Below are 17,495 nucleotides of genomic sequence, written 5' to 3' on the forward strand. Positions count from 1 at the left end.
GCTGTACCTGTCTGTCAGGTCTCTTTCACAGACCCTCAAACAGCCCTGTCAAAGCTGGAGAAATGCTCTGCCTCTGTTCCCACCGGGCTGGAACAGCTGCCTGGAGCCTGCAGCCCCACAACCACCTTCTACTTGTCCCTGCAGAGAGGGAGGAGGCAGTGTAATTGATGGAGAATCCAAATCTGGGAGCAGAAATATGTTATAAGAACTAGACAGCAAAGAAAAAGTCTTGAGCTATGTAGAGAGATGGGTGATAAAGGAGAATACACAGGGAAGTGCCTGCTTCCCAGTGTTTTTAAAGTTCCCCAAGATTGCTGAGAGGAACCACAAGTTACCTTGGGCAAAGCAAAGAGACATAGGGCAACTCAAAATGCAGTAATTACATAGATGCCATGGCTGAATATTATCCAAATGGGGACATAGTAACACTTGTGAAAATAACATGTAATAATTAATAAACTAATACAACTTGATGACTTTTTTTCCTCAGAAACAGGCCACTTTATTGTATGACATATCTTTTCTGTAAGAAAAAAAAGTGAATGTAAATTTTAAGAGATACTGCCAAAACTGCAAGTTCATTATATGACAGAATTAGCAGGAGGCAATCCCATGTCAGTAATTGATGTATTCATAACACAAATTTTGTTGCATCTAAAGATAAATGCAGTTTAATAGCATGCATGTTTCTTAATATCCTCCTTAAATCATGCACAGAATATTTATATACTTGTGGATCTTTTATCCTAGAAATGGCTTATTTTCTAGCTAGACTATGTGGTTATTCATGGTTCCATGTTGTATGATTATGAGCTATATAACTATGAAATGTGCTAAAACTTTTTTAAGATGTCAAATACAGCATGCTCAGTGCTGTAAGCCTAGAGTTATAACAACAGTAACATCTCTCTGTCTTTGCAAAGCGAGACTACCAAGTTAAGGGGTGGCCTCGAAGCTGTGTGGAAACAATTTAAAATTTGTGTTAATTCCATAGCAGTGCCTACAATGAAGCCTTCAAATCAAAAATCATCCTCTAAGGTTAACAGTGCACTAAGCCCTGAAAGTGTTTTTGCAAAGAGAAAGAAGCGGCACCCGGATGACTTAACACATCATACTGTAGCCATGGTCGTTATATACCGATCCCTGGGACATCTCCTGCCTGAAAACTATGATCCTGACCGAAGAAGCTTGAGGTAAACTTCAAACCTGTTTGTGAACTGTGCAGGCCTCTTCTTCCACTTGCTCTGAGTGTGTGAGTGAGGCAGAACAGCTTTTGTAGTGACAAAATGTCATCTGTGCTAGAAGTGTCACCACAGCACCTCCTCTGGCACACTGTGGGAGAAAAACCGTGGTAGCAATGCCTGTAGCTTTTGGAAACACAACTGTGTGGAAGGCTGATGGTGCATCTGCTTCATTTTCTGAGTGGAAGCACCTGGACATCTTTTATTTGCAGAACCTACCAAATCAGTGCTTGGTATTGTAACGTTTAGTTGACTGTTCAATTTTTTTGCCTTCTGCAGATTGCCAAATCGCCCTATTATTAACACACCTGTAGTGAGCACGGCCATTCACAGCGACGGGGAGCTTCCTCCTAACCTGGTGGAAAAGCCCATTGTAGTGGAGTACACAATGCTGGAAACAGAGGAGAGAACGAAGCCTGTCTGTGTCTTCTGGAATCACTCTATCACGTATGTGTCCTGCTGGTTTAAAGGCTGTGCCTGGCAGCTCTCTCAGTATCAGAGAAGTTCCTCCCGGGAACTTTCTGGAGGAAAATCCTTTTTGCACGTTTTATTCAACTGGCAACTGATGCCTGGTGAAATAGAGCCCACCAACCTGACAAAAATGAAAACAATTATAATAACTGCTCAAACAAAGGATATAGTTTATAACAACACAGCATCATCGTGTCTTTCTGCAGGGTTCATTTGCACCCATTAATAAAAAATCTCACAATTTCTTTGTATTTACTCGTGCTTTTGGCCAGCAGATGTATATCTGGACAGGCATAGTCTGACGTCAGTGCCTGAAAACATGGGTCATCTAAGGTCCCTAAGTCAGGACTCTCACTGCGACCTGCCTTCTCTTTAGGGGAGTGTATCCAGGAGGTAATTCAGTTCTTACATGGCCTTCATCTTCTCCTGTTACACTCCAATGACTATGGACAAAGTACACGGCAAGCAGGCATCCACCCTGGATGCCTCAGCCAGGACCAGCACAAACAATTACAAAACCAAGTCTTCACACTGTTAAAAAGGACTGAGGTTTTGTAGGTGAAATTCTATGAATAAGCATTATACATTTTTTAATCTCAAATTTTTTAATCAGAAGTCAACCCAAAGAGAGTTGCACTGATAAGAAGCAACATACCTTCCCTTCCACCAGGTGTTGTGGATTTGCTTTCACTTGTTTTAGTGAAGAAATGGAGGGAGAAAAAATAGCTTCTTTCAGACCTTAGACCTCTTCTAGTTGTTAGGAAGCGATTGTAATACATAAGCAGAACATAAGCAGGGAGTATTTGACTCTCTGAGAGGGAAGTGTGTGGGAAAAGATGAAATATTGTGAAAATGGCTCACTTAGGTCTTTTGGATTCAATTAAAGTCACAGACATATTTTTCTTCAAAAATGTGAAAAATGTTAAGAACTATAGATGCTCATAAGCTTTTTATCAGATTTCTGGCATTGTGGAAAAGGCACAGTCCTATTGGAGATCTTTCAGGAGTGTGGATAAAACAAAAGAAAATGTGTTGAGAGGTAACTACATGCTCTGCATGTTACAATTTTACAATATTGTAACTATTGGATATATTCAAACATAAAAGCAGGTTTACAGTGAGAAGATGATATTGTCTGCCCAAAGAAAGAGGAATAGCTGTTACTCATTTCCTAATGATCCAGAAACTCTAGTACAAAAGTATGGAAAAACATATTAAAAGGCAATATTCTGTGCTGGATACAAAAAAACCAAACTGACCTTGGAAATGTTTGCCTCCTAGTCAAAAGTTTCAGGACATTATATTGTTGAAAGGATTGAAGAGGCAACAGAAATCTGTTCCATTAGCAATAACAGACTATTCTCTTTGCCTGCATGTAAAGTAGCGTAATTGCTGCTGAGTACAGATGATTCTGCCAACTATGAGGGAATGGCAGGTCCTTTTTCATAAATTTTTAATCATCGTACAGGCCTGCATAAGTCATTAGCTCTAAAGTGATTCATCTATCAGCTATTTGCTGGCAAATACCATGGCATTATAGTCTGTGGTACATCTTCCTACAGCCACAATTAAAAAGCAGCTCTTAAACTGCATGTAACAAAGATTTTTTTCTTAAGGTGCTTTTCAAGAGAAAGTAAGATTAAAATTGATTAATGAATATTTTATTACTGAATGAAAAAAAAATCCTGTACTATCTAATTAAAAACTCTTTCAGTAACAAGAGTATTTTTATTGCTCATTGACTTCAGAATAGAATAATTAATATTGATACAAAATAATTTCTGGAGTCACTGGAGCTAACCAAGGCTGAACAGGGAACAATTTTTAAGAGAGCAGTTTCTTCCCAGTGTTAATACAAGAGATATCCTGATAGAAAATAGTATTTACTGTTTTTAACTTTTCTTGTCTACACTATGATAAAATTTTATTACTGCTGAAACGTATTTCACTTAAGAGTTTCACAAGCAGTTTCCAGAGAAAGAGATATGACTCAAAACCATGTGTATCTTTGGGTTTTGGATTTTTTTACCTTTGTTGGGGCCAGTTTGCTCTGTGCATTCACTTCTCTGTATTGCTTGTGTGGTTACTCACCCAGAAGCAATGACTTTTTTTTTTTAAAATTCAAAATAAATTGTTATAAAATGACAAAATATGGACAGAAAGCCAGGTGTCATATCAGAAAATACTTCAACTGCAGGCTTTTTAAGTTGATGATATTCTTTCAGGCAGGTGACAGCTGTAAATATTTCTGTCTTGGTACTTACAGTCCTCTTTCACTGTGGAGTAAGAGCTGCAGGAGTCAAGGGGAGATCAGAGGATGGTTCTCAGCAATGTCTTTTTTTCCCTGCAGGAGTGGTGGGACAGGTGCCTGGTCCTCCAGAGGATGTGAGCTCTTTTCCAGAAACAAGAGCCACATTGCTTGCCAGTGCAGCCATCTAACCAGCTTTGCTGTCTTGATGGACATTTCGAAACGAGAGGTGGGTGATGTCAGACTCATGATTTCTGAGGGCTCTGGTTTCCAACGGATTTTGTTTTCATATAAACATAGAATCACCAGGTTGGAAAAGACCTCTTGGATCATCGACTCCAACCATTCCTATCTGCCACTAAACCATGTCCCTAAGCAAATTTCAAGAGCTTTGATTCAGAGCTTGAGCTTGAACTTTGAACAGGACTCAGAGCTTCAGCAGCAGATTGTTCCCATGTTACAGTGTGTCAGGAGCTTGTTGCCCTTGTCTGACAGCACCCAACATTGGGTCTGCTGAAAGGAGCTTCTTGCCTAGTTGGTGCATGGCATAGCTGACGATGCAGAACTGCGCCCGACTGTGCTGCGGAGAGCCGTGCAGAGAAGGGAGTGAGACAAGGATTACAGACACATGGTAGTTGCAACATCGCTTGATATTAGGTCCACCTAGAATTAAGAACAATGACATAAATGCCATAGTTTTTTCAGCATCTCGGGATAGCCTCAACAAGGGCAATACAACATCAAATTCACTGGGATTCTTGCTTAACTCTCTGCTGCCTCTAGGTACTGCCCATACACACTGAATGACATAAGAGGTGGCGTCATCCCCTCCTGCTGATCCTAAAGCAAGTCTATATGTTGACTTAGAAGTAATGAAAATTGATTTTCTGAGTAATAGATTTGTTTGGAGGAAAAAGAATGAAAAACTCCCAGAGGTCCTATCAATCTGTCTTTCTACATACAGAATGGGGAAGTGCTTCCTCTGAAGATTGTCACTTACACAACCGTATCCATCTCACTGGTGGCTTTGCTGATCACCTTCATACTGCTGGTCCTGATCCGCACACTACGTTCCAACTTGCACAGTATCCACAAAAACCTGGTGGCTGCCCTTTTCTTCTCCGAACTCGTCTTTCTCATTGGAATCAACCAGACTGAAAACCCGGTAAGAGTTACTCTGTGCTTATTGCTAGAGCTGTTGTCAAGCTTTAAATCGGGTGGTTCATACCGCAGATTTTATCTGCTCACATGTATTTCACTTTCTGTCCTTTTTGACTTCTGCTTGGCCTCAACAGTCATTTGAAAAAAAATCACTTTTAATATATTTTTGTGTGTTTTACATGATAAATAACAATGCAAGGAGGTAGGACTATATCTTATTTTCAGAGAACAAATGACTGGAGCCCTGTTGAAGACTTATTGCAGGAACTGAGCCCTGAATACTGATTTCTTCCTGCCTTTCCATCAGTATGTTTTCTGTCTTGCTTTGTCTGTTCAGTAGGAGGCTCTCCAGTTTCTCCTGCAGCAGGTACCTCACAAGTCCAAACAGCTCCTGGTGCTGACTGGTAGGTTGTCAACTATGTATTGCCATGCAGGGTGCTAATATGCATGTTGCGCTCCCACCATGGCCATTCTGGAGAAGCCACTTGCCAGGCATGGGGCAGCTTGCTACATCCAAGAATTAGTAGGAAACCTGTCGCTTTGCTTTGTGCCTTCCAGCCACAGTGATTGTTGGCTTCAGCCCATCATAACTGTTGCCAAAGCTTAGTGCAGGCACCTCCAGCATTGTGCATGTCAAGAAACACAAACTACGAATGGACTGAATATGATATACACACCACGTATGAAGTGTGTGTGTTCTGTACCTAGCACGTCATTGCTATCTTAACTATGTAGCATTCTATGTACTACTGCTGCTAATTCGTAGTAGCATCCATCTCAGAAGTCGTGGTTACCATGCAGTAAGGTAGGAGACAAGCAGGCAAGGGTTCCAGCACTGCCAAGCCTCACAGTTGCCTTTACCAGTCAGTAGACAGATGGATGACATGCAATAGAAAGTACATCCTTAACAGATACGAAAAATATTCAGAATGTTAGTGTAGGGATTCTCTGAACACTGTGAAGAAAATTTGTTTCATAGAAATGCTTTACTGTGCATGTTTCAATCTCAATTTTGAGAGGAAAGTACAATCATGAGATGAAAACACACAATAAATATAATAACCACACTGATCCCACAGCGTTGTCCAGGCAGCAGAAATGTGAAAAACCACTTGCATTCAGTGGGTAGCATCGCTGTTCTGGTAACGACACCATTGTGCCTGAACGTGTAGCCTTGCTTACTGTATAACTTAAGCCAAAAGTGTCACCTGGGATTCTGATATCCGTTTGAGTTATAACATGCATTTTAGAAAGTATCTGACCTTGACTTAGAGATTTGGTGCAATGGCACTGTCGCTTAGCTTTGTTAGTGTAAAGTGTCTTATCCCAGTTAAATGTGCTGACAAATTTTGTCTGATTTCAACTTCCAGTAGGTGGTTGCTGTCAAGACCTTAAATTTAAAAGACCACTCTTCTAAAAATTGTCTTCTCTGGAATTCTCTGTTCGATAGTATTTCTTTTGGAAAGCTAAATAAAATTAAGATACTAAATTCTTCAATTTCAGGTTATTCTGTTGCCTTTTTTCTGGGCTTTCTTCCCCAGTTTTCCTTTTGGGAAATTGTGAATGCTAAACTGGACAAAGCCTTCTAGCTGGTAGTGTGGCTTCTAATCCCATATTCTGATATTCTCCTGCACTGGGACCTCCGCTTATCTGCTGCTGTGGTGAGGTCTCCTGTAGTGACCTGCCCTTTGGGATATGGTCTCACATTATGTGTGCGGTGTGTTGTCTTTGTTTCATGATATATGAGTTTGCATATTAAAATATCTTTGCCCAAATGAACTCACCTTGCCAATTGATCCACAGCACTCTGTGTGACTTGACTTTAGCACTATTCATTTCTGGCTTCATTTCACTAGCAAGGAGTTATACTCTTTTAGTTCTCCAATGTGAATACTGAGGAGCAGGGGGCCAAGCCCACGTCACTGCAGGATCTTATAAAAAAATATGTTGTAAATGATGGGTCCACATTTCCAGATTCCTTTCATAGTATCATGAAGCACCAAGCAAATGTTTCTAAGAGTAGTAAAACAGTTCATTATAGCAATACCACAAGTCCTGATGGTCATACTTGGTGAGATTTTTGTCTTTTGTTCCTTCTCATTTTTATGCTTTTGGGCTCGTGGTGTGATCATGTCATGTACTGTTACCAGGACTCAATGAAACACCCCAAACCTTTAACCCACTTACAAAGATCTTTACATTACAGAATATATTTCATACAACAGAAGGCCGCTCCTTATAGCCTACCCAGTCAGTTTGAGAACTTAGGAGGGCTGTAAGCCATGTCTCCTTGAGACAATTATTCATCTGTCTGTATGGAATGAGAGTTGTCTAACGAGTCATGCACTGATGAACATAAAGAGGGAAAGAATGCTGGAGCACAAATAATGCTGCACTGCTTGGCATCCAGCCTGGCTTTTATGGGTTTCTGTAAATTAACAGTCACATTTCTGGGCGAGGTTTTAATCTTTCCCTAGACTATTGATAGAAAGTGATTTATTTTCTTTCTTTTTTCTTACCTAAAAAAGGTAATGTTCAGGGCAACAGTCTACTCGTATGCATGTGCCAGTAGGAACAAAAAAGCCCTGCTTACATAGAGGGAAGAAAAGTCATTTATTTGGTGAGCTACATTTTCAATAACACTTGCTGTTATAATAAAGCTGATGCAGTAAGTGAATCCAGAGAGTTGGCAGTCTTTATATAATTTCTTTGCTCAGCAAAGTTAAACAGGGAAACTTACGTTTCTGAGCATTATACTGTAAAAAAAAAGCACCAAAAAGTCATGCCAAAATCTGAAAGCAGGATCAGTGCTGCATGGAAACAAAAGGATCCAAAACACAGTGTAAAACACTTTGAAACAAAGTGCTTTTAGTTCAAGCTTATCAGCAGATCCTTGGTAAAGGTTTTGCTTCTGAAAGAAAGAGGTTAATTGTGAGATTCCAATTCAAGTGTCAGATGCTTGTGGTCATTCCTGTCTTCACCCATCAAACTTCGAAGTTGGGAGGGAAGGTTGGTTAGCAGGTATGACAGAAATGCAGGTCTGTGAAGGTCAGTGGTTTCAAAGTGGACATTTGGTCACAAAGATGACCTCAGCTACCAGTTTGCCCACTGCAGTTCTTACTCCTAGTCACACTAAGGACCCAGTCTCTTTTGTTTCAGCAGGCCCTTCGTTTTTGTTGGCCTGGCAGACCTGAGTGGTCTTGGACCGTTTGTCAGTGCTGACATAGGATAAAAAGCAAATCCAAGCCTGGGACTGGAAGCTTCGGATTCCCTTGTTCCTAGCCAAAGACATGAACTACCTGGCCAGCACTAAGCTGCTTTCTCTTTGTCTTTATGACTTCAGTGCCTGGCTGCAAGTAACACAGCCTCAAGTGCAAAGTGGAGCCAAGCATTTCTGGATCTAGAATACCCTACAGCCTAGCGGTTAGGGTGGTTTTCTGCAGTGGACAAGAAGGGAGTTAACCCCCCCCCGCTGAAGCCAGGTAGACCCTAGAAGCCACTCTGCCACTTTGTAGTCACAAGGATTTTGACATCAGGTAAAAGGTTGAGCTGCAGAATAGGTGGTGATCTGCATCATTTTAGTCTAATCATAATGCCAAGGCATCCTCCATGGCTTGTTGAAGTATAGATGTGCAAGATCTGCAGGATTCATCAGTGAAGGGCAGAGCTGCAAGGACTAAAGAGACAGCCACTGCTGTACCCCGTGGATACATCCATGCTTTTGCTTCTCAGTTCATTTTTTAAAAGACTCTCAGAAAAAGATGTGTAGACAGAACATACTTTTTCAGACCTATGACACAGTAGGGGCAAAATGCTCTGCTGTCCTTATGCTAGATTGTAGGGTCACATCAAATTTTGCCTGTTTGTGAGTCAGCGATTTAATTTCATGTCAAAATTGCTCAAAAAAAAAAGGTGTATTTCTTTGGTTAAGGTCTATAGATAATCTGCTGCTCATGTTCAGTATGCTTGCTATTCCTGGCTTGGAACTTCATGGATTTCTGTCCCCAGAAATGAAGTTTTTCAGAGCAAGGACTTTCTCGGGGACTTGTCCTAAACTGAGTACCAAAGATCTGTCTTGCACCTCCCCTCGACCTCTGCCAAACAGAAGGAGTGTTTCTTTGTACTTCTTTATCTACTAGTATCAGGCACAAAACAGTGTCTACTTTAAGACAAAACAAAACTGTACCAAAATTGCACACTTTCCTGGAGGGAGAGAGATCTCTCTCTCCCTGGAAGGAGCGAAGTAGCAGAAAATCCCCATAGGATGGTCCTTGATATGGAAATGGGAGACACCAAGTCAGTGCAAGGCTAAGGGTGGCCGTTCTCAGGAGGAATTTGTTGGCTTTGCAGTGAGACCATTTTAGCTGATGCAGTTAAACACACTGTGACTAAATCCACTGGAGTGGCGTTATGCAGGCAAGACTCACATGTGAGGTGTAGGGCAGAAGGTCTGAGACTCCCTGGGGGCATCCCCACATAGAACCATAGAATAATAGAATTATAGAATCACTGAGGTTGGAAAAGACCTCTAAGATCATCAAGTCCAACCATCAGCCCAAGACCACTATGCCTACTAAACCATGTCCCGAATTGCAGCTCTGTGTGCTTTTTGAACACTGTCAGGGATAGTGACTCCGCTTCCCTGGACAGCCTGTTACAATGCTTGACTATTCTTTTGGTAAAGATTTTTTTCCTAATATCCAGCCTAAACATCCCCTGGCACAACTTGAAGCCATTTCCTCTCATCCTATCATTTGTTACTTGGGAGAAGAGACCAGCACCCACCTTGCTACCACCTCCTTTCAGGTAGTTGTAGACAGTGATAAGATCTCCCCTCAGCCTCCTTTTCTCCACTCTAAACAGTCCCAGTTCCCTCAGCCACTTCTCCTAAGACTTGTTTTCTAGACCCTTCACCAGCTTCATTGCCTCCTCTGGACACACTCCAGCAACTCAATGTCTTTCTTGTAATCAGGGGCCCAAAACTGAACACGGTATTTGAGGTGTGGCCTCACCAGCACCAAGGAGCCTCCTGCTCTGCATCAGGAGAAAAAGGCAGGAGCTCTGCCAGTCTTGCCCCTCCTGTGAGCAGAAGGAATTCAGTCAGAATAGACAAAAGTCTCACCTTTGTAGCAAATATGCACAGAGAAATTAGCTACAGAACATAAAGGGCAAGGGCAGTGACCAAAAGCATGTTGGTTTGATGGAGTAAAGCTGAACCAGACTCAGAACAGGCCACATAATTAAAAAAAAACCAAACAAACAAAAAAAAAAAAAAAAAAACAAAAACCACCAACCAGCTTTTGCAATATGAACTTTTCTGAAACTCTGAAAAACTTGATTAATGGCAGTACATTTGTTCTGCCAAAACCTTCCTATTACACTTGCTTCTAGGTTCATGGGGGAGATGGTGACTCACCAGGTTGTGATTCACAAGAGCAACTCTTAATTTCCCTGCCCTTTCCCTTCTGCAGTTTGTGTGTACCGTGATTGCCATCCTCTTGCATTATTTCTACATGAGCACCTTTGCATGGATGTTCGTGGAGCAGCTTCACATCTACCGGATGCTGACTGAAGTGAGGAACATCAACTTTGGGCACATGCGGTTCTACTACGTCGTTGGCTGGGGCATTCCTGCCATCATAACAGGTACCCTCAACCACCCCTAAACAGCTTTGTTTCCCTTCCCTGACATCTTGACTGGCAAGATTCAGGAAAGTTACCCCGTCCAAGACTGCTGTGGGTGCACTCAACTACTGCAATCACTTCAGTGTTTTTCTGAATGAAGGCAACACCAAATCAAGTCTAGAAGTCTGCCTGAATTTGGCAGATCTGTGCACCAAATGTCTGTTGCCCCAGGTTAAGTGATACTAAGGGTTTTACAATAACATAAACATAATTGTTCCGATATTAAAACGGAACTTGATAACATTGCTTGGGAATAACAGTAGTTTTATTTTAACAGCTTTGCTGGTAGCCTTCAGAAGTTTTCCTTCCCTCTGCTAGAACCTCAGGATATAGACTCATGGTCTCTTGGTGTGGTAGCTGCAGTGGCTTCAGAAGAGATGCTGCCCATAGGACATCACTGCCCTTCACTGGGCACTCCCATTGCCTACCCTCAACCAGCAGTAAATGCTCCCTAAAGGGGATTTCAGTGGTTCTGTTTTACTTGGCATAAAAATGAACTGGGAATACTCAAGCGGCCTTTTACTTCACATCAGATACAACAGCAATAATTTTTGGTTGAGGAAAAGTAATGCAAAGCTGGAGGCTGTAATCTTTTAAATTGTTCCAGGGTGATCCATAGGACCATATCCATCTCCACCCTCACTGTGCCTATTTTTGCCATCAGACATTTCCAGCGCCACGCTGAGTACATGGTGCTGCGTTAATTCAGGCAGACAGCTCCTTGGGAAGTGCACTTGGCAGAACAGTTGGAGTAGGGGGTTTCTTGTTCAACTGTTTCAGCATGGATCTGTTGCCATATGGGAAATCAGATCATAGGCAGACAGTTAACTTTTATCCAATTATTTTTATTCTTACAGATAGCAACATACTGTCATCAACACCAATGCTTTAGATGTCTCTCACATCAAACAAATAGCTTTCACTCATATACACTTGGAAAAATACTATGGAACAAGTTAGAATTTTAAAGATACATGGGTTTTTTTTCTATGTGACTTAAGAAAGTGTAGTGCAGAAACATAACACTGGTTAGTACAGGGCAGCTTTCATTCTGCACGGCTCGTAAGTTTTTTTCCATATCACCTTGTGCATAAATTATTTCTGCTTCTATCAATTTATCCAGAACGCAGTGGAAGGTACAGCCCAGAAGGCCCTACCACCCTGGATATATCTCTGACTTTTTAAGTAGAAGCAGTCCTTGAACTTCTAAAATATTTCAGACCTGCGTAACTTTTATCACTACATACAGGACTACTGCAATATATTTAGGAATGTTCAAGTGCCATCAGAGAGTTGGCAGCATCATTTCTGGTAGAAAAGAAGTACCATTAAAAAGCAGTAAATTATTTGCATTTCAGAGGACATAACTCTTTAGAAGAGTTTTGTCAGAAGGATTTTCTATTTAATGTTTAGTTTCTCTCCTGAATTTTAGATTAATTCAGACCTTCTTTAACAGCAGTATTATGCAATCTAAATATTACAAGTACACTATTTTTACATTTTTCTACTTAGATATTGTTCTCTGGAACAGTGGAATAATTTTGCACTTTTAAAACTATGAGTTATGGTTTCAGGTGGTCTTCTGTAATTTAAACTCTGAATCTACTCAATTTGCAGTTAATTTAAATGAAAAGTCAGATCTGTGTTACTGAGCAAGTCAGAGGATATTTTGAAATGATGGATGAAGAAAACTAAGCCTCTGGTTTGCCCTAGCACATTTAGAAATCATCTGCAGAGAAAATTATTTCATTATGAATAGCGCAATGCGGGATTTCTTGCCCCTGGAAAACTTTGTTTCTGTACATGTACAAAGGTTCCAACTTTATAACATGCATATTAAATGCAATTTCTTTTAAATTGTTTTATGAGAGAAGGATTGTGTATGTTTCTTAGTATTGGAAATGTCTGGATCTCTGAAGGGATTTTAGTCTTGACATCGAAAGGACTTGTATTTTTTATTTGAAAGATAAGTATCTAGTCCATTTCATCTTCGTCATAGCTATCCTTAAAAAAAAAAAAAAAAAAAAAAAAGAACCTACAGTAGCAGTGACTTTGCTTTGTTTTGTGTATTTAGTTTTTCTACTTTCTGTACTCAGACTGACATTCATTTCAAGCTGGGCCTTTGTGGTCCTAAGGCATCTCTGATGGGACTACTTGCAGAAGGGAACCTTGACCTTGGGGCCAGCGGGGGGAACTTAGCAAAATGTTTACACAGGGAAGACTCAAGCAGCGGAGAATCACATTTAATCACAACATAGAAAAGCAAATTGCCATAAATAAAAGTAAAAACGGAGATTAGGAGAAGGCTTACAGCCTTCAAAAGAGTACAGATCTTTTGATACTGGAATATTGCTCCTTGGGGAGTGATAGAGGAACATTTTAAATTTGCTTTAAGCTTGCTCATTTTAAAATGCAGTTTGATCAGTCTAGAAGAGGGATTTTATAACTTCCTTGCATCAGGAGCAAAGGGCTGGATTTGTCACCCAGCAAGCCCCCTCCAGTTCTGCATGTCTTTGTGGCAACACACTAACTGTTTGGCATATGTGTGCTGTAACTGCCTTACTATGGGGACTGCAGTGCTCATGTTAAAACAGGTTCGTTCTTAGCCCTAAAAGAAATATCCCCGTAGAAAAAGGCACTTTCTGAATCTGCTCTTTGCTGTGAGTCCTAAGCAAAGCAATGAGTCAGGAGAGGGTTGAGGCTGACACACAATCACTTAAGTCACACATGGCTGAGCCCACAGAAGCTTAGAAGGTTCAAAACATACCCCTATAGTGCCACCTCCCCACAACATGCTCTTGACATGTACCTGGGATGGGTGCTGGTCCCCACAGAATGCTCGGCGCATCCATAGGAAATAAGCCTACACGCTTTGTCTGTTCAGAACAACTAGTCTGCAGCATTTAATTCATGTGCCAAAAGGATTCTCTATATTGTGTTACACTGGATTAATTCTGCCTTTAGGTAAAGTGTTATTTCACATATTGTTAACTCCAGTAAGATTTGAGCTGTGTACCTGAAAACTGCAATTTGCCCCACTTGTTTAATGGAGAACTTTAGGGTAAGATTTTGAGAGTGAAAAAATGTTACTGTCTGCCAATTACTTTAGAGCCAGATGTTTGGTCAGAACATAGTTTAAGTCACGCTAATGGGGAAATCAAGTCCTGGGAAACAGGCTGTATCCATAGAATTACATCTGTATAAAATACTTTATGGTCCTTAAATCATTTATGGCTAATTCTTTCTGGATGGCAACTGCTGAAGGGGGCGATGGAAGGGCTAATGGGAGCAGAAAGGGAGACCAATCCTATCTCATTCCACACTTCAGAGAAAACAGATCCAATATCCACTGCTTTGCCAAATAGCCAGTTTAATTTTCATAGACCATAGGCTTGCACCAGATGTGAATATTGGCTGTGGGCCAGCTTTAGGCAGTGAGAGTGAAACGCAGCTACCTCTCCCTTTTTCAGTGTCTTTTCTTCGAAGAACATGTCCTTCAGTTAAAAAAAAAAATGGTGTTTATTAATGCACATAAATTCTCTTTGCAGAGAAGGGCACGGCCATCAACCTTGGCCACCTGCTTGAGTCAGGACATAACGCTCAACGCAATAGATGTCTCTGATGTTCAGATAACATGCTGCAGCCATTTACCATATGTCATTGACCACAGGCCTCGTAAGGATCAATTTCTGCTTCTTGAAGAAGAAAGTATTTTGCAGGTCAATGGCAGCAATCCCAGTCTTTGCCATATGGGCAAGGTGTAGGTCACTAAATAAGACAGCACTGTAAATCAGCATGTGGAGGTTGGGCTCAGAGACTCCCCTGGAATTGTCCAGGCTTTGAAAAATAAAACAATAAAAGGTGTGTTCTTAACTGAGTTGCCTTGGAGGCATTAGCAAACTCCATTTCAAACAGAGCTGAAAGCAAGGTGAGGTACCTGGGATGGCAGCTGAAAATGAATCCCACCTGAGCTCAAGTGGTTAACTCCCATGAGTTCCCAGGTTCCTTTGTCTCTGGTGTTATTTTAATGACAGCAAGCTCACGACAGTTAAGAATGCACTTTTTTTGTAATATAGACATCTCTTCAGTTATGATTCATGTCATTCTGCTGCATAGGCTTATTGAAATTCCTCAGCCTGTCACTCATCCTCAAGGCTTCATCACACTGTGCTGAAGCAGAATTAATTTGAGTCTTGCATTTATTGTCATTTTTATGCAGCTGAGCTTGGTTCTGGTAGGCAAAAAAATCCTACTATCATTTTATATGGAGTGACCAGCATTAAGGTTTTGATTTACAGAAGTTTTATTTCAATATTTGCCTTTATTTTTACTTCCTAGGCTGTCCTGTTGAACAGATGTTGCCATTATCATTTTTTTTGTGTCAAACAGTGATGAGAAAATGTTTCTATATATACAGGAGATCTCAGCAGTATCTTTCTGATGTACTTTAATTTTGTGACCCAGGGCTTGCTGTTGGTCTGGATCCACAAGGCTATGGGAACCCTGATTTCTGCTGGTTGTCTGTTCATGACACCCTTATCTGGAGTTTCGCTGGCCCCATCATAATTGTTGTAGTCGTAAGTATGGTAGAGTTGGCATCCTGCGCAGCCTCTTCCTTACTGCTGCCTTTTCCGTTGTATGTTGTCAACCAGTAGTCATAGTGTGAAGCAACTGTATTCATTACATTTAAGGCTGAGGTACTCAAGCTTCTTTAACTTTAATAGTTAAGTCACGGAAATCAGGGCTGATTGGCAGTGTGAAGGTTGCTTGTGGAGCAATGGCTCTATATCCAAAAAACTATTTATTTTTTCCCATTTGCTTTGTTATGTGTTTGAAGAGATAATGGGCTTAAAACAAATGAGCTATAACAAGTCTCTTAATCCAGAAGTCCTAAAGGAATATTAAATAATTCCAGTTTCAGGAATGTAAAAGAATTGGCTGGTGTTAAACCTCTCCCTTAAAGCATCCTTCAGTAACAGAGCACCAGAAGACTCGTACCCATGGTGTGACTGTATCTTAAATCCCAAGTCTGGTTTTCTCATCTCAAAAACTATGAAATAGACCTGGAAGTGGTGTATGACTGGGGTCACAAGTCATCAAATACACGGGACAGCCCCTGCTGGAGGAGCTATTAAGTGGACTAGGAGCCTTCAGCCTAGAAAAGAGAATGCTGCAGAGCAAGTGTTAGGGAGAAGATTTGTAATAGCATGGTGGTCTGGAGAATATGACTGTGGAGCCAACCATCCAGTGTCTCCAGCACAATTAGTAGTAGGAAGTGGTGGATACAGAACAAACAGGACGAGCTACATTGTCACTCTACAGGGAGTTAATTTAGAAACTCACAGAAACATGAGAATGGTGGTGGTAAAGCTCTGCATGGTTTCAGAAAGCAACTGGACAAATTCCCAACATTGATATTCACAACGAATGATTAAGTACAAACTCACAACCCCACCTAGTACATCCCAGCTCTGGAAATCTGTGGAGGCTGGAGGAGGAATTATTGCTGTACCCTTGCTCCATTACTGTGTTCTGCTTTGGCCTAAGATGCTGGGCTAAATGGATTTTCATCTAGACATCAACAGTCATTCTTGAGCGTTTGTGTTTCCCTTACGCTGCTTTGCTTAGGGCTGTCTTATGGGGTTTCTTCCAGATCAAGTCCCAGAATTTTCTTAACTATGTTAGCTTGAAACAAGAAGAATCTTGGAACTTAGGGACATGTAAAGTGAAGGAAAAATATTCTTGGCACCACAAACCATTTTAGGATAAAAATTGCATTGTCATTGAAAACTGAACCCTAGCAATTTTATAGAAGGAATCTATGGTGTTATTTTGATTTCCTTTTCAGGTAAACACTGTCATCTTTATACTGGCAATGAAAGCATCGTGCAGACAAAGGCAACGTTCATTTGAAAAAACTGGAGTCGTGTAAGTTTGAGTTCAAAAACCTGTAGAGAAAGTTCTGGCCAGGAATAATAAAGGGAAAAGATTGCCTAACAGCAGGTGTCATGGTGGGAAATCAATAAGATATTTGCAGGGGATGTTCAGTGCTGGTAGAGGGGAGTGGAGCTGCTTCACCAGCACCTGCTTTTGGGGTTCCCTTGGAGACTCTGTACCTCCACCATGGGGCTCTGCACCAGTATCAAGTGCAGAAAGGAAAAAGGAGGGAAAGATCTGGTCTCCAGATAGTATCGTTACAGTCCTTCCAGATCTTTCATTATACTCCCTACTGTACTTTACTTCACCTCCACTGTGGCATGGCCTGGTAGACACAGTTCTGGGTCTCCCTGTGTTCACTCGTGGCTTAGAAAGGTCTCCCCTCATGAATGCCTGGGTGAACAGCCATATCATGGCAGAGACCTTTTGAGGATCTCGTGGTGAAGGCCAGGTTCCCCCCATCCAGCTCCCTGTGGGACAAGCAGAAAGCCTTGCAAGCTGCAACCTGCCACCTTCCCGAGCTGCTGTGGAGCCTGTTCCCATTAATGTGTGTTTTGCCCAAAGCTCAGAATTTACCTGTGAACTGAAACGTGATTAGCTAGTGGCAAGACAGCACACACACACCCTTTTTTTTTCTTTTTTTTTTTTTTGTGCAGAAAGGTAGCTGTATGAGATTTCAAAAGGCTTCTTCTAGCTATGTATTCAGCCCTGGCTGCTGGGTAATTTTTTAAACTTCTTTTTTTAAATTTCCC

The 17,495-nt window shown here is 41.2% G+C and overlaps 1 protein-coding gene across 1 annotated transcript in view; it reads left to right on the plus strand.

The window, feature by feature from the left end:
* Positions 1-17,495, plus strand: part of CELSR1 (cadherin EGF LAG seven-pass G-type receptor 1) — a 173,964-nt gene that overhangs the window by 145,985 nt on the left and 10,484 nt on the right. Inside the window, exons 21-27 of the mRNA XM_054084092.1 lie at positions 995-1,193; positions 1,521-1,688; positions 4,063-4,189; positions 4,925-5,125; positions 10,593-10,767; positions 15,271-15,383; positions 16,655-16,734. Of these exons, the coding sequence (XP_053940067.1) occupies positions 995-1,193; positions 1,521-1,688; positions 4,063-4,189; positions 4,925-5,125; positions 10,593-10,767; positions 15,271-15,383; positions 16,655-16,734 (1,063 nt within the window). The remainder of the gene's footprint in view (positions 1-994; positions 1,194-1,520; positions 1,689-4,062; positions 4,190-4,924; positions 5,126-10,592; positions 10,768-15,270; positions 15,384-16,654; positions 16,735-17,495) is intronic.

The sequence above is a fragment of the Cuculus canorus genome, chromosome 1 (assembly GCF_017976375.1).
Source record: "Cuculus canorus isolate bCucCan1 chromosome 1, bCucCan1.pri, whole genome shotgun sequence".
NCBI lineage: Eukaryota > Metazoa > Chordata > Aves > Cuculiformes > Cuculidae > Cuculus > Cuculus canorus.